This window comes from Pelophylax lessonae, assembly GCF_965119305.1.
Source record: "Pelophylax lessonae genome assembly, chromosome: 3".
NCBI classification, from domain to species: Eukaryota; Metazoa; Chordata; class Amphibia; order Anura; family Ranidae; genus Pelophylax; species Pelophylax lessonae.
In genome coordinates, this window is record NC_138770.1 from 107,508,893 (window position 1) to 107,528,963 (window position 20,071).

The following is a 20,071-nucleotide window of genomic DNA, read 5'->3' on the forward strand; positions in this document are numbered from 1 at the left end:
TTTTTGAGTCCTATCCCTGGTGGGAGTGTGTGAGTGGAGACTGAGGAGTCCCAGAAGGTGAAACTGGAGAGTATGTGCTAAAGGTAGGATCTCACTGGGTAAAGACCAATGTGTAAATGTGTGTGTACTGTATGCTGGACGTGGGTTCTCACTTGGGAAATACCAGTGTGTTGGAGGTGGGTTCTCCCTGGGGAAAAAAAACAATGTGTGTGTGTGCTGGAGATGTAATCTCCCTGGGCAAAAGACTAATGTATGTGTGCTGGAGGTGGGATCTCACTAAGAGAAGACCAAACAGTATGCTGGAAATATAACGTCACTGGAAAAGGGCTAAGATGAGGCAGAATCCCCCAGGGGCAAATGAAACTCTGACTTGGGCATTATCAATGAGAAAGTAAAACTGTGCTATGAAAACAAAACTCCCTAGACTTCAGCATTTTACTATTAGGGATGCCCATCTTAGACTCTTCGTGCTGGTTTACACTATAGCGATGTCGTGATTCGCAGTCCACTGCTCTGCAAATCACATGCGGTGTCTGTGCAATGCGAATTTAGCCATACAAATTGGTCCGCACCAGAATTGGGTCGCATGGGTGTTCAAACCTATGCGATCCAATTCCTGTCCGAATTGACAGTTTGCACTGCGATATGCGAACTAATCTGGGGGTGTCGTTACCTTAGTATTGACACTACCAGCAGTTCGCATATGGCAGTGTGAACTGCCTGCAAGTCGGGTGCGATGCGGAAGGCCGCAGTCGATTTGCAGGGTTCCCGCATGGCAACAGTGTGAACCGGCACTTCTGTCCACAGGGTGACAACTATACCGTGCAATTTAATTGTAAAACAAACCATGTTACTTATTACAAAAAGTGAAAAGTAACCGATCTCCTAGCAGGATCTTCAGGTAAAATAGAAAAACTCAGAAAAACCAGAAATGCTTTAATGCTAGTGACAGACAGCATCCTATATGTCATTTTTTATTTTACCCATAGTTACACTTTGGTATTACAGTAAAGAATATATCACACCAGAATACTATTCATCCTCTCAATAATACATACAAGGATGGATCTTGCCATGAAGTGTGCTAAAAACAATGCAATCGGATAGAAATCCTTAGTGCTGGTTTACCCCGGTGGGATTTCTGATGCGACTTGGGTCACACAGAATTGCATGGCAAAGGGGAATCATATTATTTTCAATGGTGCCCATTCACATCAATGCAGCTCTGTGTGGTGCAATGTTGGAAAAGATTCCTGAGCTGCTTTGGATGTGGTTAGCATATTCTATGGAGCCAAATCGCACCAAAGTTGCACTACATAATCACACTGAAAATCACAAAAGTGCATCGCAGATGTGTGAACTGAGCCTTAAAGTACAACCCAATTCCAAGAAAGTTGGGACACTGTACAAATTGTGAGTAAAAAAGGAATGGACTCATTTACAAATCTCATAAACTTATATTTTATTCACAATATAATATAGATAACATATCAAATGTTGAAAGTGAGACATTTTGAAACTTCATGCCAAATATTGGCTCATTTTGGATTTCATGAGAGCTACACATTCCAAAAAAGTTGGGACAGGTAGCAATAGGAGGCCGGAAAAGTTAAATAAGGAACAGCTGGGGGACCAATCTGCAACTTATTCGGTCAATTGGCAACATGATTGTGTATAAAAAGAGCCTCTCCGAGTGGCAGTGTCTCTCAGAAGTCAAGATGGGCAGAGGATCACCAATTCCACCAATGCTGCGATGAAAAATAGTGGAGGAATATCAGAAAGGAGTTTCTCAGAGAAAAATTGCAGAGTTTGAAGTTATCATCATCTACAGCGCATAATATCATCCAAAGATTCAGAGAATCTGGAACAATCTCTGTGCGTACGGGTCAAGGCCGGAAAACTATACTGGATGCCTGTGATCTTTGGGCCCTTAGATGGCACTGCATCACATACAGGAATGCTACTGTAATGGAAATCACAACATGGGCTCAGGAATACTTCCAGAAAACATTGTCGGTGAACACAATCCACCGTGCCATTCTCCGTTGCCGACTAAAACTCTATAGGCCAAAAAAGAAGCCATTCTAAACATGATCCAGAAGCGCAGGCATTTTCTCTGGGCCAAGGCTCATTTAAATGGACTGTGGCAAAGTGGAAAACTGTTCTGTGGTCAGACGAATGAAAATTTGAAGTTTTTTTTGGAAAACTGGGACGCCATGTCATCCGGACTAAAGAGGACTAGGACAACCCAAGTTGGTTATCATCGCTCAGTTATGAAGCCTGCGTCTCTGATGGTATGGGGTTGCATGAGTGCCTGTGGCATGGGCAGCTTAGAAAGTGGGCAGAAAATAGTTTCCGTGATATGTATGCCATCATCCCCAAAGAACTAGAACAAAACAAGGGGTTGTAGGGACCAAGAGAGGTTCCAAGAAAGCGGGACTATACCGGCATGGGATGGTTGCAGGAATACAAGCAACACGAATGTATAAAAAAGCATATTTATTTATTACAAAAGGATAAAAAACAGATATGACAACAAGACATACAGTGCATAAGGTAAAATATATTGGTCCGTGTGGGTATGATAGCTGAAGGTAGATACCAAAATTACCACACCAACGGATCCCAGTATATATGCAGACTATTGGTCCCTGGATAAGCCGACGCGTTTCACATTCATTGCTTCATCAGGGCACTACAAAGACCAAATAGGTACTGCACTCAAAATAGGACAGGCGGGGTGAGAAGAAAACCTCCTCTGCAGGCGTCGGGACCCATGTGTATGGATCATAAAGGTGGTAATGTATTGGTTGCTGATTACATCATATAAGTAGGCACAAACCTCATGTCAATGATATGACAAATCAGTAAATAAAAGCACCAATTAAGATGCTATATGTATTTTATAAATGTAAGGGGAGGGGCTAGTAACTTGAACTTCAACTTAAGGCCACCTAGTGGAAATATCCATATGGCATTCACCAGGGAAAGAGTTGCCTCCTATAGTAAAGCAAGTCAGAGGAGAGTCCCCTAGAATGGTAACCGTGTAATCAGCAATGGAAATGGATAACCCCACCTCGCTGCATAATATGGTAGGATAACCGCCGTCTCCTGCTTAGAAAGTGGCTATACAAAGTAGCTAACACAGGCATGCTGTATGTCTGCACAGTGTCCTGTACCTCTGAATGCACAGGTTTTCCAAAAGATTTTTGGAGTTTCTGTGGGAATTTGAGCTTATTCTGCCTTACTCTATATTTACACCCATGGATTTGGAATGGGATAGCCAACACACCCATATAGGTTTGATGGTTAGGTATATATGTATATTTCAAGAAATGGGCAATTTGGGACTTTATATGAGAACTGGCGAGCACTGCACAGTGTCTCCATCCCTGTGAATAGTCAATTGAAAAGCAAGATGGGATAAATGAGGGTGTGTGAAAAACAGCCGATCCCTAGTTTGAAAAACTTACCCACCAGTCTGCTAACAAACCAAAATAAACCTGTCTAACAAATAAGTTAAAAGCAGGAGTTTAGTTAACACATATTTGCAAATGCATGCGGAAGTTGCAAGGCCAGCGACAAGGCATCCTGCGTACTTGCAGAACCTAACACTAAATAACACTGCTCAACCTGAGTGTATAAGTGTCTTCACAAAGGGACGTACATGCTTGCTAATAGATGGATTGGAAACAGATGGGAATGGAGACCGCCCAATCCTCCCCCACCTGCTCCAATCCACGACTGGCAACGAAAAACGCATGGCTGCACAGAAAAGCCATGGGGTGCAAACTAAATGTGATCAGCTGGGAGACACACACCCCCATCCCTTTAGTAAAGATGCCATAGGCAAATTGGGACTTTGAGTGAGACACCCGCCTGTAAAGCAAGCGTCTCCATCCCTAGTAAGATACAAGAAATGGGCAATTTGGGACTTTATATGAGAACTGGCGAGCACTGCACAGTGTCTCCATCCCTGTGAATAGTCAATTGAAAAGCTCATCTTGCTCAATTGAGGTATATATGTATATTTGACAGGTACTGCACATTTTGACTCAAAATTAATTGCCATTTTCATCCCTTCCTATTGCACCTATTTTTTATTAAGTGCCACAATTTCTTTCAAAAGTTATAAAAATATTGGTACAAACGGTTTATAACTACTAGATGTCAGTTCCAAAATTTCCAAACTGATTTTAAGAGCCAGCAATACAAGGTGCAACAATAGATATACTCGTAGACTGATACATTGGGCCAGTATAAGGAGTGGAAAAGAACAAAATTAAAATATGAAGTTACAAAATACAGCCGTGGCCAAAAGTTTTGAGAATGACACAAATATTAATTTTCACAAAGTCTTCTGCCTCAGTTAGCAACTTGCATATACTCCAGAATGTTATGAAGAGTGATCAGATGAATTGCAATTAATTGCAAAGACCCTCTCTGCCATGAAAATTAACGTAATCCCGTAAAACATTTCTACTACATTTGTGAAGAAGGCTTCAGGGCGCCCAAGAAAGTCCAGCAAGCACCAGGACCATCTTCTACAGTTGATTCAGCTGTGGGATCGGGGCGCCACCAGTGCAGAGCTTGCTCAGGAATGGCAGCAGGCAGGTGTGAGTGCATCTACATGCACAGTGAGGAGAAGACTTTTGGAGGATGGCATGGTGTCAAGAAGGGCAGCAAAGAAGACACTTCTCTCCAGGAAAAACATCAGAGACAGACTGATATTCTGCAAATGGTACAGGGATTGGACTGCTGAGGACTGGGGTAAAGTCATTTTCTCTGATGAATCCCTTTTTCGATTGTTTAGGGCATCCGGAAAAAACCTTGTTCAGAGAAGAAAAGATGAGAGCTGCCATCAGTCCTATGCCATTCCAACAGTAAAGCATCCTGAGACCATTCATGTGTAGGGTTGCTTCTCAGCCAAAAGTGTAGACTCACTCACAGTTTTGCCTAAAAACACAGCAATGAATAAAAAATGGTACAAAACATCCTCTGAGAGCAACTTCTCCCAACCATCTAAGAACAGTTTGGTGAGTAACAACGCCTTTTCCAGCATAATGGAGCACCATTAGGCAAAAGTGATAACTAAGTGGCTCGGGGAACAAAACATCGAAATTTTGGGTCCATGGCAAGGAAGCTTTCCAGACCTTAATCCAGTGGTCAATCCTGAAGAGACGGGTGAATAAAAAATAAAAAACTGACAAACTCCAAGCATTGATTATGCAAGACTGGGCTGTCATCTGTCAGGATGTGGCCCATTAGTTTATTGACCGCATGCCAGGGAGATTTGAAGGGTCAACACTGCAAATATTGACTCTGTTGCATAAGCTTAATGTAATTGTCAATAAAAGCCTTTGGCACTTATGAAATGCTTGTAATTATACTTCAGTATACCATAGTAACATCCGACAAAAAGATCTAAAAACCCTGACACAGCAGACTTTGTAAAAATGAATATTTGTGTCATTCTAAAAACTTTTGGCCATGGCTGTACAAAAGTTTAAAACTCTAGGCTTGTGGTGAAGAGTAAACATTAATAACACATATACATTTTTGCAAGTGTTAGTCAATCATTTGTAAATGTGCAAATGAACTAGGCACTTAAAAATTTGCTTACAGTTTATTAAGCACTCAGCTGCCAATTTAGAGCACGGTAGTCTGTTTGTGGAGACACTAAGGGAATTGACTTGTGATTTTGTCCTATCACTTTTTTTTAGTCTTTGGAAGAAAATTGTATTAATATCTCTGAAAACAGCTGATGAAAGGTATGAGTTTTACTGTTTGGTGATATTTTTTCAATATGAGCCCCCAGATAGGATAAAACCTAAAAACCAGCCCAGGCTGCAATACTTGCCTTAAATCTGGAGTTGTCCACCACAGCACTTATTTTCCACCTCAATATGTCCACAGTCTTCTGAGTTGAATGACAGCCAGCATCATGCAACTCAAAAGAATAAGTACATACTGGTGGTGGTGGTGTTGGTAGGGGCTTATAAAAACTGGTAAAACTGGAGCAGACATCTGTGCTTAGTAACCATTCAGCTTTTTCATTCAGTATTAAACATGAAAGCTAGAAGCTGATTAGTTGTCACACACAGATGCTCCAGTTTCAGTCTGCCCCAATCTTAGTAAATTCCCCCATCTGAATGATCAGGCACTATGGCACCACCTCCAAGGGGGGCTTTTCTACAGCACCCTTCATTCATAGTGTATTATAGCCTCGATGATCTCAGATCAGATCTCTGCATCAGCAGAGGGCTGGGGAAGAGGAAAAAGACCCTGCATATTATGTGACCAGCCTAAAACCTTATGAAAAAATACACTGGGGGGGGGGGGGGGGGTCTAATCCCGGAGTTGGTATTGTAGTAGTTTTGTAGTAATGCAAAAAGTAAACCAAGTCTAACAGGGAAAACCCTGTAGGCAAGGAAAAAATGGGGATTTTAACCACTTACCGACCGCCTAACGCAGGGCTTGACAAATTTGTTTGGAATCTAGGAGCCAGCTAAAAAAGTTAGGAGCCGTTTTTTTTTTTTTGTTTTTTTTTAACAACAAAGCTTTATTTTCAATGACCAAAATAACCGATCTTAAATTTAAACATAAAGACGACTAGAACCAAACATCATAGGCATTTAACTTGTGTAGATAATGAATATATTCTGATGTGACGCACCAGCTGTTTAATGCAATGTCATTTTTTTTCACTTGGCTTTTTGTGATTCGATTCACTGGACGGATGGTAAATAGAACCACCATCCGTCTGTTTTTGGCGGACAGGATCGGATGGCAGCGGCTTGCCACTCCATAGAGACTGAAGGGTCCGATCAGGTCCGCCTTTTTTTTTTTTTTCCATAAAAGATTCTTATTGTGAATAAGGGATTATAATGCAAAACAAAAGATCAACACATTGCAAGAAGATTACAAAATGCAATTTTTAAAGTAAGGCCCCTTTCACACGGTTCGCATTCCGTTGCGGACCGTCGGATGCCGGCGGATGACAGCTCCGTCTCCGCACTGGGAGGTGTCAGAGCCCCGCTGCTCTTTATGGGGAATCGGATGAGAGCAGACCGCCTGTCCGCTCTCATCCGATCCCCTGGACTGATGGAAAATAGGGTTTCCATCTGTCCGGATTTCACGGACAGGATCGGATGCAGATGGCAGCGGGTGTCATTGGACATGTCACCGCTGACATCCGCTGCTCCATAGGGCTGAATGGGGCATCCGATCAGATCCGCCTAAAAAACTGACAGGCAGATCTGATCGGAACGCCCGTGTGAAAGAACTAACACTCTTTTGCAGAAGTGCATAAATATGTAGAACACATTATCCTTGATCTTCCAGGAAAGAGCAGTGTAAAATGGGATTTAAAAATAAAAATAAAATAATAACCACACTTACCTTTAATCAAAGGGCGCCAGATGAAGACTGCAAAAACTTCCGTCTCTCCACCTCTAGGGAAGGAGAAAGGCAGGCATTCAGAACAAGCAGTGGAAATTCCTTGCAGCACGGTTAATTACTACTTGTTGTAATACTCCCGGCCACCACAAGAGGCCGCCAGTTCCCCATTGGCAGCATCTCCATGAAGAAGGCCCAAAAGCCGGGACTAAATTTTCGGATGATGCGGTAGTTCGAGCGCTCGGGGGGGGGGGGCGCAAAGCGGCAGGACATCTCCTGCAGTGCACCCCAGGTGCCAGGTCGCTAATTCTAGTCGCAAATGAGACCTGGCGCCCAGGGATTGTCGAACCCTGGCCTAACGACTATTCAAGTTGGTCGCTTAAAGCTAAATACCGGAGTTATGGCAGCAGATAGCTGCCATAACCCCAGTATTTTTTTTAAACAGCAGGTGGTCCCAGCGGCGGATTTACCCTTATGCTGCGGCGGAAGAGATGACCCCCTCCAGCCGCGTCGCAGCGGTTTTCCTCGCTTACAGGACCCACTGGCAGCGGGGAAAACGATCCAGTCCCTGGATCCTCTGAGACAGATGGCCCTCACTCGACTCTATGGTCTTGGAGGACCGTAGCGACGTCAAACGCAGTTTGAAGGGCCATTTTTCTTTTTCCTTTTTTAGTGTAGTTGTGAGGTGTGAGGTCTTTTTGACCCCAGATCTCACAATAAAGAGGATCTGTCATGCTTATTTCTGTTACAAGGGATGTTTACATTACTTGTAATAGGAATAAAAATTATCAAATCTTTTTTTTTTAAATGGTTTTAAAAATAAATAAAAAAAATAGGAGAAAAAAAATGAAAGCGCCCTGTCCCCGTTAGCTTGCACACAGAAGCGATCGCATATGAAAGTCCGGCCCACATATGTAAACGGTGTTCAAACCACAAATGTGAAGTATCGCCGCGATCGTTAGAGCGAGAGCAATAATTTGCTGGTAACCTGTAGAAATTTTTCAATTGTCGCCTATGGGATTTTTAAGTAGCAAAGTTTGTCGCCATTCCGCGAGCATGCGCAATTTTGAAGCATGACATGTTGGATTACTATTTACTCGGCGTAACATTCTCTTTCACATTATGGAAAAAAATTGGGCTAACTTTACTGTTTTCTTATTTTTTAATTCAAAAATTTATTTTTTTCCAAAAAAAATTGCGTTTGGAAGACCGCTGCGCAAATACGATGTGATAAAAAATCTTGCATCCATCTCCATTTTATTCCTTAGGTCTCTTCTAAAAAAAAATATATAATGTTTGGGGGTTCTAAGTAGAAGCCAAAAAAAAAAGGGATTTTAGCTTCTAAACACCAAGTGTCAAAAATAGGACAAAAGGTAAAAGAACATTGAATGGGAAAAACTAATTATAAAAAAATTAGTATAAATTTTATTAAAGACCTAATGATAAAAACATCAAATGACAATGCAACATCTAAAAGGTGTATCATATAAAGTAACGCATCCTGTAATGTGATGAATTAATGCGTTTCGCCCACACTTTGGGCTTCCTCAGGATCCAGATATGTAGCACACTTTTCCAGAGATAATATATACACCATAAATAAAAACACTGCACTAAATCTCATCATCCAAGCCACGAAACTTATGATAGTATACTAAAGAGTACACAATATGTACAGCCCAAGGAGGGGATCATGCAAACCCCTGCATAATAATTTACTCAGACAGGAATAAATGCCGTTAAATAATCAGTGCAAATAGCACAGAGCCAAACAAGCCTCTCACAGCTAAACACCACTTATACTTTTATATTGCCATATCCAATAGGAAAAGAACATCCATATACAGGGGAAAGTAAAAACCAGCACGCTTCCTGTTGGCGATCAGCTGGCTGAATCTTGATTCAGCCAACTGATTGCTAACAGGAAGCGGTGCACATGACCATAACTAACCTGCACTGCTTGTTCCACACAAACAGATGTAAGGGTAAATGGAGAGGATCAGGAGATCACGGAGGATGTTATAAGTAAGCAGAAAACACTGTAAGAAACCGTTTTATTACCCCCTTTACGCCGCCAGTATGCAAATATGCCCCATTGGACTGGGCTTTTTTCTGTGGGGCCGCATATTTGCGTACCTCCCTTTTGTGCTGGGATTGCGCCACGTGGCGCGCTCCCAGCACAGAGACCGGGGTCTCACTGAGAGCCCCCGGCCCCGTTCTAATTATCGGGACCTGGAACAGCCGCTTCTGGGTCATCTGACCGCTGTGATAGCCTCTGACTGGCTATCGCAGTGATCAGTCACTGTGAAACTTGCCCTAGTGTTTTCTGTCACTGTGAATGGAAGATGCATTGTATCACACTCTGTCCAGTGTGTGAAGAAAAAAAAATTATAATTTAAAATAAATAATTAAAAAAAAATACCTAGATCAAGGTTAGTGTTTGGGTCAAGGTCCGTTTCAGTATTTTTGGACAGCAATTTTTTTTTTTTTTTTTTTTATTGGGATTCGTGTCAGTGTGTTTTTGGGTAGGTTTAAAAAAAAAAAAAAAAAAAGCAAAATGTGCACTATTGATTCTGGGCTGTACTATGAGTACAAACCACAACTAACGTACACATATGTGGTATTGCTGACATAGTCAGGAGAATATATTTTAGGTTGTTCTTTGGTGGTAGTTTATGGTAGTAGCAAGAAATATGCAGTTAAATTTAAAAAAAAAAATTTATTTTTGTATTTTGGGCCATTCTCATTTTAATAATAATAAAAAAAAAAAATCAAGAGATATCCATTACCATTTACCACCAAACGAAAGCCCAATTTTTCCTGAATAAAACAAGGTATTATGCATCTAGATGCACAAAGTACCTTAGTTGTGGTGATATGTACGGTTTTACTAATACATGTCAAAATAACAAAATTGGGCTTAGGCATTTAGATTTGTTTTACCCTTAGGCGTGAAGGGGTTAAATATATATATATATTACAAGGCCATTCAGTAGTGGATGTGTATGGATTATTTTTGGAGAATAAGGCTTCATCCACACTGGACATTTTTAAAGTGGCCGTTAGGGGCATCACACAGCACGGATCAGCCCCGCCCCCCACTTTCTCATGATATGATTTGATTGACAGCAGCAGGAGCCAATGGCTTCCACTGCTATCATTCTGCCCTGTGAGGAGAGATAGCAGAGAGAGCCACTGCTCTCAGGCACAACACTGGATTGAAATAGGGCTCAGGTAAGTATAAGGGGGGACTGGAGGATCCTGTGGCACAGAAGATTTTTTTACCTTAATGCAGGAGTTCCATTCATTTTTAAGAACTACCCACATTGTAATGTACACCGCTAGTGGATTAAGGTTCGGATATTGAGATGTTGACATTTCTGCGGAAAATAACTTTTTTTTTTTTTAAGTAGTGTATCCTGCGACTTCCCATCGTGGCTGCCTAGGCAATTACATCAGCCCAGCCTGTTGACTCCTAGAAAATCTATGTTGTTAGTCCCAGAAGTCTTCAGGCATCTAATACAGGTACACAAAGCACCCTGCAGTGTCATTCCTGCGCAGGCGCAAGATCCGGAGGTGCATTGCTGGGTAGCCAGTTGCATGAAATCCAGGAAATGAAGCCAGGCCGACTTCAGCTGCCAAAATCCTGCATGGCCGCAGTCGGAATAGAGGGGGACAAAAGGAAAATAAGCAGTTTGTAAGGCACAATGTTTACATGGGCAACATAATCTATATAGATTTAGATGGACTTGACTAACACATTAAACTTTATAAGCACTTTACAGCAACATTTGTTTTTTCCTTTTGAAATTAAGGTTTTGTATAAATAAAAGCTGACCATGGTAAGCACCCTGTCAATGGTAAATGGTTTGTCTCAACGCCACCGCTTTTGCTGGACAGTTTGGGCTGTCAAAGGAAGTTATAATAGGAAAAAAGGCCGCACTTAAGTCACAGTCAGGATAGGTAAACGATAATGAACCTAGGCAGCCAGTACAAAAAATACAACTATAGTAATGAAAAGATAAATAAAAGTACAGCGCCAATCATTAATATAGGACAAATCACTGAAAGGTAAGAGTCCAAATATTAAACGGATGATAATCCTCAATAAAACAGATATGAGAGCCCAGCCACCAAAGATGGAGTCAGTACAAGGAAAAGGAAGTTACAGTGCCTTGAAAAAGTATCCCTACCCCTTGAAATTTTTCACATTTTGTCATGTTACAACCAAAAACATAAATGTATTTTATTGGGATTTTATGTTATAGACCAACACAAAGTGGCACATAATTGTGAAGTGAAAGGAAAATGATAAATGGTTTTCAATTTATTTTACAAATATCTAAAAAGTATAAAGTGCATTTGTATTCAGCCCCCCTGAGTCAATACTTGGTAGAACCATCTTTCACTCCAAGCTGCAAGTCTTCTTGGGGATTTCTCTACCAGCTTTGCACATCTAGAGAGTGACATTTTTGCCCATTCTTCCTTGCAAAATAACTCAAGCTCTGCCAGATTGGATGGAGTGCGTCTGTGAACAGCAATTTTCCACTCTTGCCACAGATTCTCAATTGGATTTAGGTCTGGAATTTGACTTTTGTCTGTACTCTAATCTCTGTGAGGGGTAATGTATGTGTACTCTAATACAGGGGTTCCCAAACTTTCTAAGCAAAGGGCAAGTTTACTGTCCTTCAGACATTAGGGGGGCCAGGCTATAGCCTGGGGAAGTAGAAAATGCCCCAGCGTCAATGGGAGTAAACAATTCCTCAGGCTGTAGGAGTAAAAAAAAAAAAATTACAAAGCCTGTGTGATTAGTAGGAGGTGGGATAATGCCCCATCTTTGGTACTGGTGGAAAGAATAGTGACCAATCATTGGTATCAGTGGGAGAAATAGTTCCCTATCATTGGTGTTAGAGGGAGGAATACTACCCTACTACTGGTGTCAGTGGAAGGAGTAGTGTCTTAACATTGTTGATAATGGGAGGAATAATGTCTCATATCAGTGGGAGGAATAGTGACCAAAGGGCCGTATAAATAGCAAGCATAGGGCCACATCTGGCCCTCAGGCCGCAGTTTGGAGACCACTGCTCTAATTTATTACTTAGCACTCATATCTTTTAACATGAAAAAATAAATTTAGTTATAAGTCCACTGTATTGTGCCCATACATATTAGCTGTCAGCCTCCTGGTATGGCCATTTTTGGCAGGATCAGCCAACACTTGAATGTCTGTGGGTAGGCTTATTGGTGGGGATAGTAATCAGATTGCTATTATTTTCTTTGCCATTTTTATTATTTATTTTCTGTTTATGTGACCTAAATACAATGGTTTTACTGATATAAATTGTGTTTAGGAATGTGAAAGACTATCAAACATACGATGAATAAATGCATAAACAGCGGTTTATAAGTAACTCCAATTTTGATGAGAAAAAAACAACCCCTTGTGGGTAATCAATGTAAATTGCATGGATTTTAACAAACTTTGTAGCGGAGTCCTATCTGTTTTTTTTTTTTTTATTAACATTAAATTGGAGTATGACATTTTTTATAGCAATTTGTTTTTTTTTTGTTTGTTTTTTTTCTTCATGAAAGTGGAGTTACCCTTTTAGCTTCCTTAAAAACTATGTGAGTACAAACCAGTAGATCCAGATTTCTAGGAAGCTGAAGTTCTATGAAAACATTCATTTTTTCCTGCTCATCTCAAGCTTGGCCTTGGTTCTCCTTTCTCCTAATCCTCAATATTGGTCAATGAGGAGGACTGTTGTATTAAAGGATCAGTAGGAAGCCTTAGGAGAAGGGAAGTGTCTGGGCTTGACTTTTACATCTATTGTATAATAAAAGGAGGTTATAATTTCCACTGTGTCCTCATAATTCATTAAAGCCGTCTGATTGCTCTTTAGATGTCAGCAGTTTAATGGACACCTGTGAGGTCCGCACATGTTCTGATGGAACAGTTTTCCTCTAAGAATGTTAATCAGCGATTTTGATTTCTGCTTCTATGTTAGACTCCACGTGAGGTTGCCCAGCAGGCCGTGGATGCAGATGTACACTGTGTGGGTGTGAGCACGCTGGCTGCAGGTCATAAAACGCTCGTTCCAGAACTCATCAAAGAGCTGACTGCCTTAGGACGCCCAGATATTCTGGTGATCTGCGGAGGAGTTATCCCACCACAGGTAATTTTCCTGCATGATGATTTCTGGTCAATACAGCTAACTACCCTACTGATCAATAAATCCGAGCAAAAGTGATTTATTTATTTTTTTTGTAAATTTGAATAAATTTAGTATCCTATAACACAATACTACACAAATTCTAGTTCATGGCGTGCCAATGTTTGTGAAAAAGTGCACTCTAAAGATTGGGAAGTGTCCATTAACCTACCAACATTTTCTCTTTTATTTTTGAATAGAAACTTTGTTTTTGTCTGTCTATGTTGGAGAGATTACATAGGTTCTGACACTTCCCTTCCCAAGCAGCATGATGGCTTAGCGGTTAGCATTTCTGCTTTGCAACACTAGCATTCTGTGTTCCAATTCCAGCCAGGACACTAATTGCATAGAGTTTACATGTTCACCCTGTGCTTGCATTGTTTCCTGCTGGTAGGTTAATTGGCTCTTCTCTAAACTGGCTCTATTAGGCACTTCGATTGTAAGCATATAAAAAACACAGGCAGGCAAGAAGAACCACCTAAAGGACCATATATGTGAGCCTCCAGGGTATGGTTACAAAAACGAGACCAAGTCAAAGAGTACCAAATTACAAAAATGTATTGTTGAAAATACAAAACATTATGCTGAAAAAATATCAAAAGGAACCAACCACCATAACTATATAAAAGGCAACGTTGTCTTAAAACCCAGAGTATCAGCCCCAGACGCCACACCCGCATGCTCACAGCCCAGTCATATTAAGTGTCCACAGAATGTGTATGTAAATAAAGCTTGTGGCTGTGTATCAAAAAGAGGTTCCACTTTGGAAATGACTGACAGTGACCACAGCAAAGGAGATAAAGAGAATGGTGCAGCCCATTGTACCAGAAGTGTAGCTCTCCGTGGATCAAGCACCAAATCCCCATGCTGTTGACCTGACGATCACCCAAGTAGACCAAGTACCCAGAGTAAGTAAACGGAGTGCTCCTGAGATCACTAAAATAAAGGTACAGCAGTCTCGTATACCTATTCCAATAAGAAATGAGTAGTATTTGAACAATGTTAATATTGTAACTAAGTGTCCACTACTGGTATCCATACAAAATTAGCCTAGTTGAAAAAATTATTTTTTTTCTGTGGGGAAGTCCGATCTCAACGATAATGGAAGTTGGACAGAATGAAATCAAACCTGGTCTTGTGCCTGTCACGATGTCCCAGTGTGCAGTACAGTTCATCTTGCCCGCCGCAGCCGATGAGGTTGGGCTTCCCCACAGACTGCTGTGTGTTCAGCGATAAATGGGAATTCTGCTGGGCTAAGGTCTATTAGCATTGTCAGCCACTGACTCTACCTGTCTTGTTTAATCTGTGCTATTATCTCACATTGTGCCTTTCACTTGTGACAAAATCTTAGACTGTGGAATGTCTTACTAGTATTGCCAAGCTTCAAGTCATTGATTAATTCCATTCATTGCTTCCTACAGTACCCATAATACAGGAATACTTAGGCTCCTGAAATCTTTTTTTCAACCAGGCTAATTTTGCATGGATTCCAGTAGTGGACTCTTAGTCACAAAATTGACATTGTTCAAATACTACCCATGTCTCATTGGAATAGGTCTATGAGACTGCTGTACTTTTATTTTAGTCATCCAGAGCACTCAATTTACTTACTCTGGGTACTTGGGTGAACAGCAGGGGGATTTGGTGCTTGACCCCCAGAGACCCACACTTCTGGTACAGTGGGCTGCACCGTTCTCTTTATCATCTTTGATGTGGTCACTGTGTCGGTCATTTCCAAGGTGGAACCTCTTTTCGATACACAGCCACTAGCTTTATTTACTTACACATTCTATGGCCCCTTAGTATGACTGGGCTGTGAGCATGTGAGTGTGCCGTCTGGCACTGATACTTTGGGTTTCAAGACAACGCTAACGCTGTCTTTTTTTTTTTATAGGTATGGTGGGTGGTTGTTTTGATATTTTTTCAGCATAATGTTTTGTACTTTCAACAATACATTTTTGTAATTTGGTACTCTGACTTTTGGTCTCGTTTTTTGTAACCATACCCCGGTGGCTCACGTATATGGTCCTTTATGTGTTTCTTCTTGCATGGCTGTGTTTTTTATATACTTGCTACCTTGACCATTGTACCCCACTGTGTATTGATGCAGCGAGTGGGTAAGTTACAAGGGTATCTATATTTTGCATACCGTATACTTCTTTAGTTCCCGCTGCCCTTACTTGGATTGTAAGCTCTTTAACCACCTGCCCACCATTCACAGTATACTGTGAGCAGGTGGCCCGTACAGACAGCCACATACATGTACATGACTGGCCTCCTTCCAAGTTTGGGGCATGCATGTGTCCAATCACACACAGAGTTTTGCGATTATGAAAACAGAACTCTATGTACATGGAACAGCAATCTGATTGGTTCTTCTCCCTGAAAAGCAGGGAAAAAAAACAGTCAGAACAGAAAGTAAAAGCAGCACACCTTACACATTGTTAGGCACAGAGTTAACCTATTGATTGCCCCTAGATGTTAACTCCTTCCCAGCCAGTGTATATATCACTGATCACTGTAATTGTGTCACTAGAGATGTCAGCAAGTGAACCCCACCCGCCCCCCCCCCCCCCCCCCGAAAACCAATGTCTGTTATGAGTCAGTGGGGTTCGCCTAAATGCAATGTCGGGGTGCCAAAGCGTTTCTCTAGAAGGTACCCTTTTGGAGAGTCACTGTTAAAAAAGCTGATAGTCCCACCTGTGGTGGACTCTCAGGTTTCCTGGTAAATAAAGCCACCCTTCTTCCGGTTAAGGACTCTGTCTTTTAAAGAACCTTTTGACAAGAGAACTGAGTCTCTGCTCCGACATCTTTTTTACCATGGCTGGTTCCATTCTTAGACCAGTGTTTACCATAACTTTGGTCTCCCAGACCTTAATGGAATGGGCAAAACCTTTACGCCAGGATTTGGAGGGGGAACAGATTTCTCCTAACCTTGCGGAGCTGGCAGACCAGTGGGTCCAGGGGCTGCAGTTCATCTGTGATGCCTTTCTATATGTGGGTCCTTTAGTCTGCAGGGTATCTGTAACAGCACTGACCCTGAGGTGCATGATTTGGCTCAAACATTGGTCTGCAGACTAGGCTTCCAAGAAGATCTCGTCTGATCTCCCCTTTTTGGGAGAACGCCTGTTTGGAGCTTCCATGGATGAGATCATTAGGAGTCTTACGGGGGGTGGGGAGAGCGCTCCTCTCCCACAGGCTACCAGGAGCAAAGAGGCTTGTCGCAAACGTGCCCCTTCTCGGCTCACAAGTGCGGCCCTTTCGTTCTACAGTAGGGGCGCCCGGTCAGGATTCAATCGGACAATGCCACAGCTGTGGCATATGTCAATCACCAAGGGGGCAAAAAAAAGTGTCCTAGTGGCCCAAGAAGTTGCTGGCATTCTACAGTGGGAAGAATTCTTTGTACCAGCCATCTCTGCTGTGCATATTCCAGGGGTGAGATTGGCAGGTGGACTACCTCAGTCGGTAGGTGTTAGACCAGGGGGAATGACCTTCTCATCCAGAGGTGTTTCATCAACTGTGTCTCTGATGGGGAACTCCAAAGCGGACGAGTTGGCCTCTGATCTCAACAGGAAGGTGCAGAGGTTTGTAGCACAGTCTCGGGATCCTCTGGCTGATGCCACAGACGCTCTGGTGGCCCCTTGGGGGTCAGTATCATGTGAAATATGCTTTTCCTCAGCTAAAACTTCTGCCAAGACTTCTGCAAAGAATCGAGGCAGAAGGGATTCCAGTCATCCTAGTGGCCCCAGGCTGGCCTCACCGGTCTTGGTACTCAGATCTGGTATGGCTGGTCGCTGATGTCCCTTGGAGACTCTCTCTCAGAGAAACATCTGGCTCCAGGGCCGATCTTCCTTCCTGCTTAACAGTCGCTGGCTTTAACGGCGTGGCTATTGAAAGCCAGGCGCTGAAGGATAGGGGGGTGTCGGAATCAGTCATTCCCACGCTGTTAAAAGCTAGAAAATCTCCTTCTAGGAAGATTTATCATCTCGTCTCAAAGGCGTATATTTTCCCCCTCATTCCTTTTTGGTGGCTAGAATTTTGGAGTTCGTTCATAAAGGGGTAGATCCAACACTTGGCCTTGGGAACCTTCAAAGGCCAAGTTTCGGCCTTGCCAATTTTCTTTCAACGCCCTTTGGCTATGCACTCCTTGATTCATACTTTTATTCAGGGGGTCCGCCACTTGGCTCCCCCAGTGAGGTCTCCGTTGCCCCTGTGGGACCTCAATTTTGGTGCTGTCGGTTCTTTAGAAACCGCTGTTTCACGAAAATATTCGTGAGATTCCTCTGCTCACTTTGACACAGAAGGTTGTCTTCTTGGTGGCTATTACTTCTGCACACAGAGTGTCGGAGTTGGCTGCGTTCCCCTGATCTGGTGGTCAACAGAGACAAAGTAGTACTTCATCCCTGTCAGTTGTTCCTTCCTAAGGTCGTTTCTGGTTTCCTTTTAAGGCTCCATGTACACGGGACGCTGGAAATGGACGTTTAGGAGCAGTTGGGCGTTTTTTTCAGAAGTCCCTGAACGCAGCTCCATGTTATCTTATCTGTCCATGTATACATGGTAGTTTACAGTCATTTGCAGGCAGTTGCGTTCAGGGACTTTTTTTAGAACGCAATTATATTGCGTTCGAACGTGTGTTTCCCGACGTTTCAAACGCAGAAACGCGGCCGAACGTGACTGAACGTGATGAACCTACGTTCAGCCACGTTATACGTTTTTTTTCTTCCATTCAAAATCAATGGTTCCCTATGGGAGCCTATTGATTTGAATGGAAGTCGCACCGCAAGTCGGATCCGACTTGCGGCGCGACCTGCACTGTGAGAATCTTGAGGGGGAACTCCACGCCAAAAATGGGAAAAAAAACTGCGTGGGGTTCCCCCCCAGGTTCCAAACCAGGCCCTTCGGGTCCGGCATGGAATTTGAGGGTAGCCCCACGCCGAAAAAACGGCGTGGGGTCCCCCCCCAAAATCCATACCAGACCCTTATCCGAGCATGCAGCCCGGCAGGCCAGGAAAGGGGAGGGGACGAGCGAGCGGCCCCACCCCCCCTGGACCACACCAGGCCACATGCCCTCAACATGGGGGGGTGTTGGTGCTTTGGGGCAGGGGGAGCTCTGCACCCCCCACCTCAAAGCACCCTGCCCCCATGTTGATGAGGACAGGGGCCTCATCCCCACAACCCTGGCCGGTGGTTGTGGGGGTCTGCGGGCAGGGGGCTGATCGGAATCTGGAAGCCCCCTTTAACAAGGGGGCCCCCCAGATCCCGGACCCCCTCCCTGTGTGAATGGGTATTGGGGTACACTGTACCCCTACCCATTCACCCCATAAAAGATAGTGTATGTAAATAATGACAGGAGACGTTTTGGAAAGTTTATTAAAAATCTTCATCCGGCTCTTCGGGGTCTTCTCCTCTCCGGGGGTCTTCTGCTCTTTTCTGTCCGCCCTTCTGCTGTCCTCTCTTCTTGTCTTCTCCTCTCCGGGGGTCTTCTGCTGTCTTCTCTCTGTGGGGTCTTCTGCTCTTTTGCTGTCCGCCCTTCTGCTGTCCTCTCCTCTCCGGGGGTCTTCTGCTGTCTTCTCTCCGTGGGGTCTTCTGCTCTTTTGCTGTCCGCCCTTCTGATGTCCTCTCTTCTTGTCTTCTCCTCTCCGGTCTTCTGCTCTTGTGCTGTCGGCTGTCGGCTCTCCTTCTTCCTCCGGTCCTCCTCCGACGACGTCTCCAGCGATTATGCCGGCCTCTGGTCTCTGCAGCTTATTATATAGCCATTAGGGGCGTGGCCGCCAGATGACGTCATCGGGAGACCACGCCCCTTGTGTCACATGTGACGTCACATGTGACACAAGGGGCGTGGTCTCCCGATGACGTCATCTGGCGGCCACGCCCCTAATGGCTATATAATAAGCTGCAGAGACCAGAGGCCGGCATAATCGCTGGAGACGTCGTCGGAGGAGGACCGGAGGAAGAAGGAGAGCCGACAGCCGACAGCACAAGAGCAGAAGACCGGAGAGGAGAAGACAAGAAGAGAGGACATCAGAAGGGCGGACAGCAAAAGAGCAGAAGACCCCACGGAGAGAAGACAGCAGAAGACCCCCGGAGAGGAGAGGACAGCAGAAGGGCGGACAGCAAAAGAGCAGAAGACCCCACGGAGAGAAGACAGCAGAAGACCCCCGGAGAGGAGAAGACAAGAAGAGAGGACAGCAGAAGGGCGGACAGCAAAAGAGCAGAAGACCCCCGGAGAGGAGAAGACCCCGAAGAGCCGGATGAAGATTTTTAATAAACTTTCCAAAACGTCTCCTGTCATTATTTACATACACTATCTTTTATGGGGTGAATGGGTAGGGGTACAGTGTACCCCAATACCCATTCACACAGGGAGGGGGTCCGGGATCTGGGGGGCCCCCTTGTTAAAGGGGGCTTCCAGATTCCGATCAGCCCCCTGCCCGCAGACCCCCACAACCACCGGCCAGGGTTGT

At 43.6% G+C, this 20,071-nt stretch overlaps 1 protein-coding gene across 1 annotated transcript in view; it reads left to right on the forward strand.

Moving 5' to 3' along the window:
* MMUT (methylmalonyl-CoA mutase) overlaps window positions 1–20,071 on the forward strand; it is a 174,421-nt gene that overhangs the window by 140,117 nt on the left and 14,233 nt on the right. Inside the window, exon 11 of the mRNA XM_082250032.1 lies at window positions 13,404–13,571. Coding sequence (XP_082106158.1) covers window positions 13,404–13,571 — 168 coding nt within the window. The remainder of the gene's footprint in view (window positions 1–13,403; window positions 13,572–20,071) is intronic.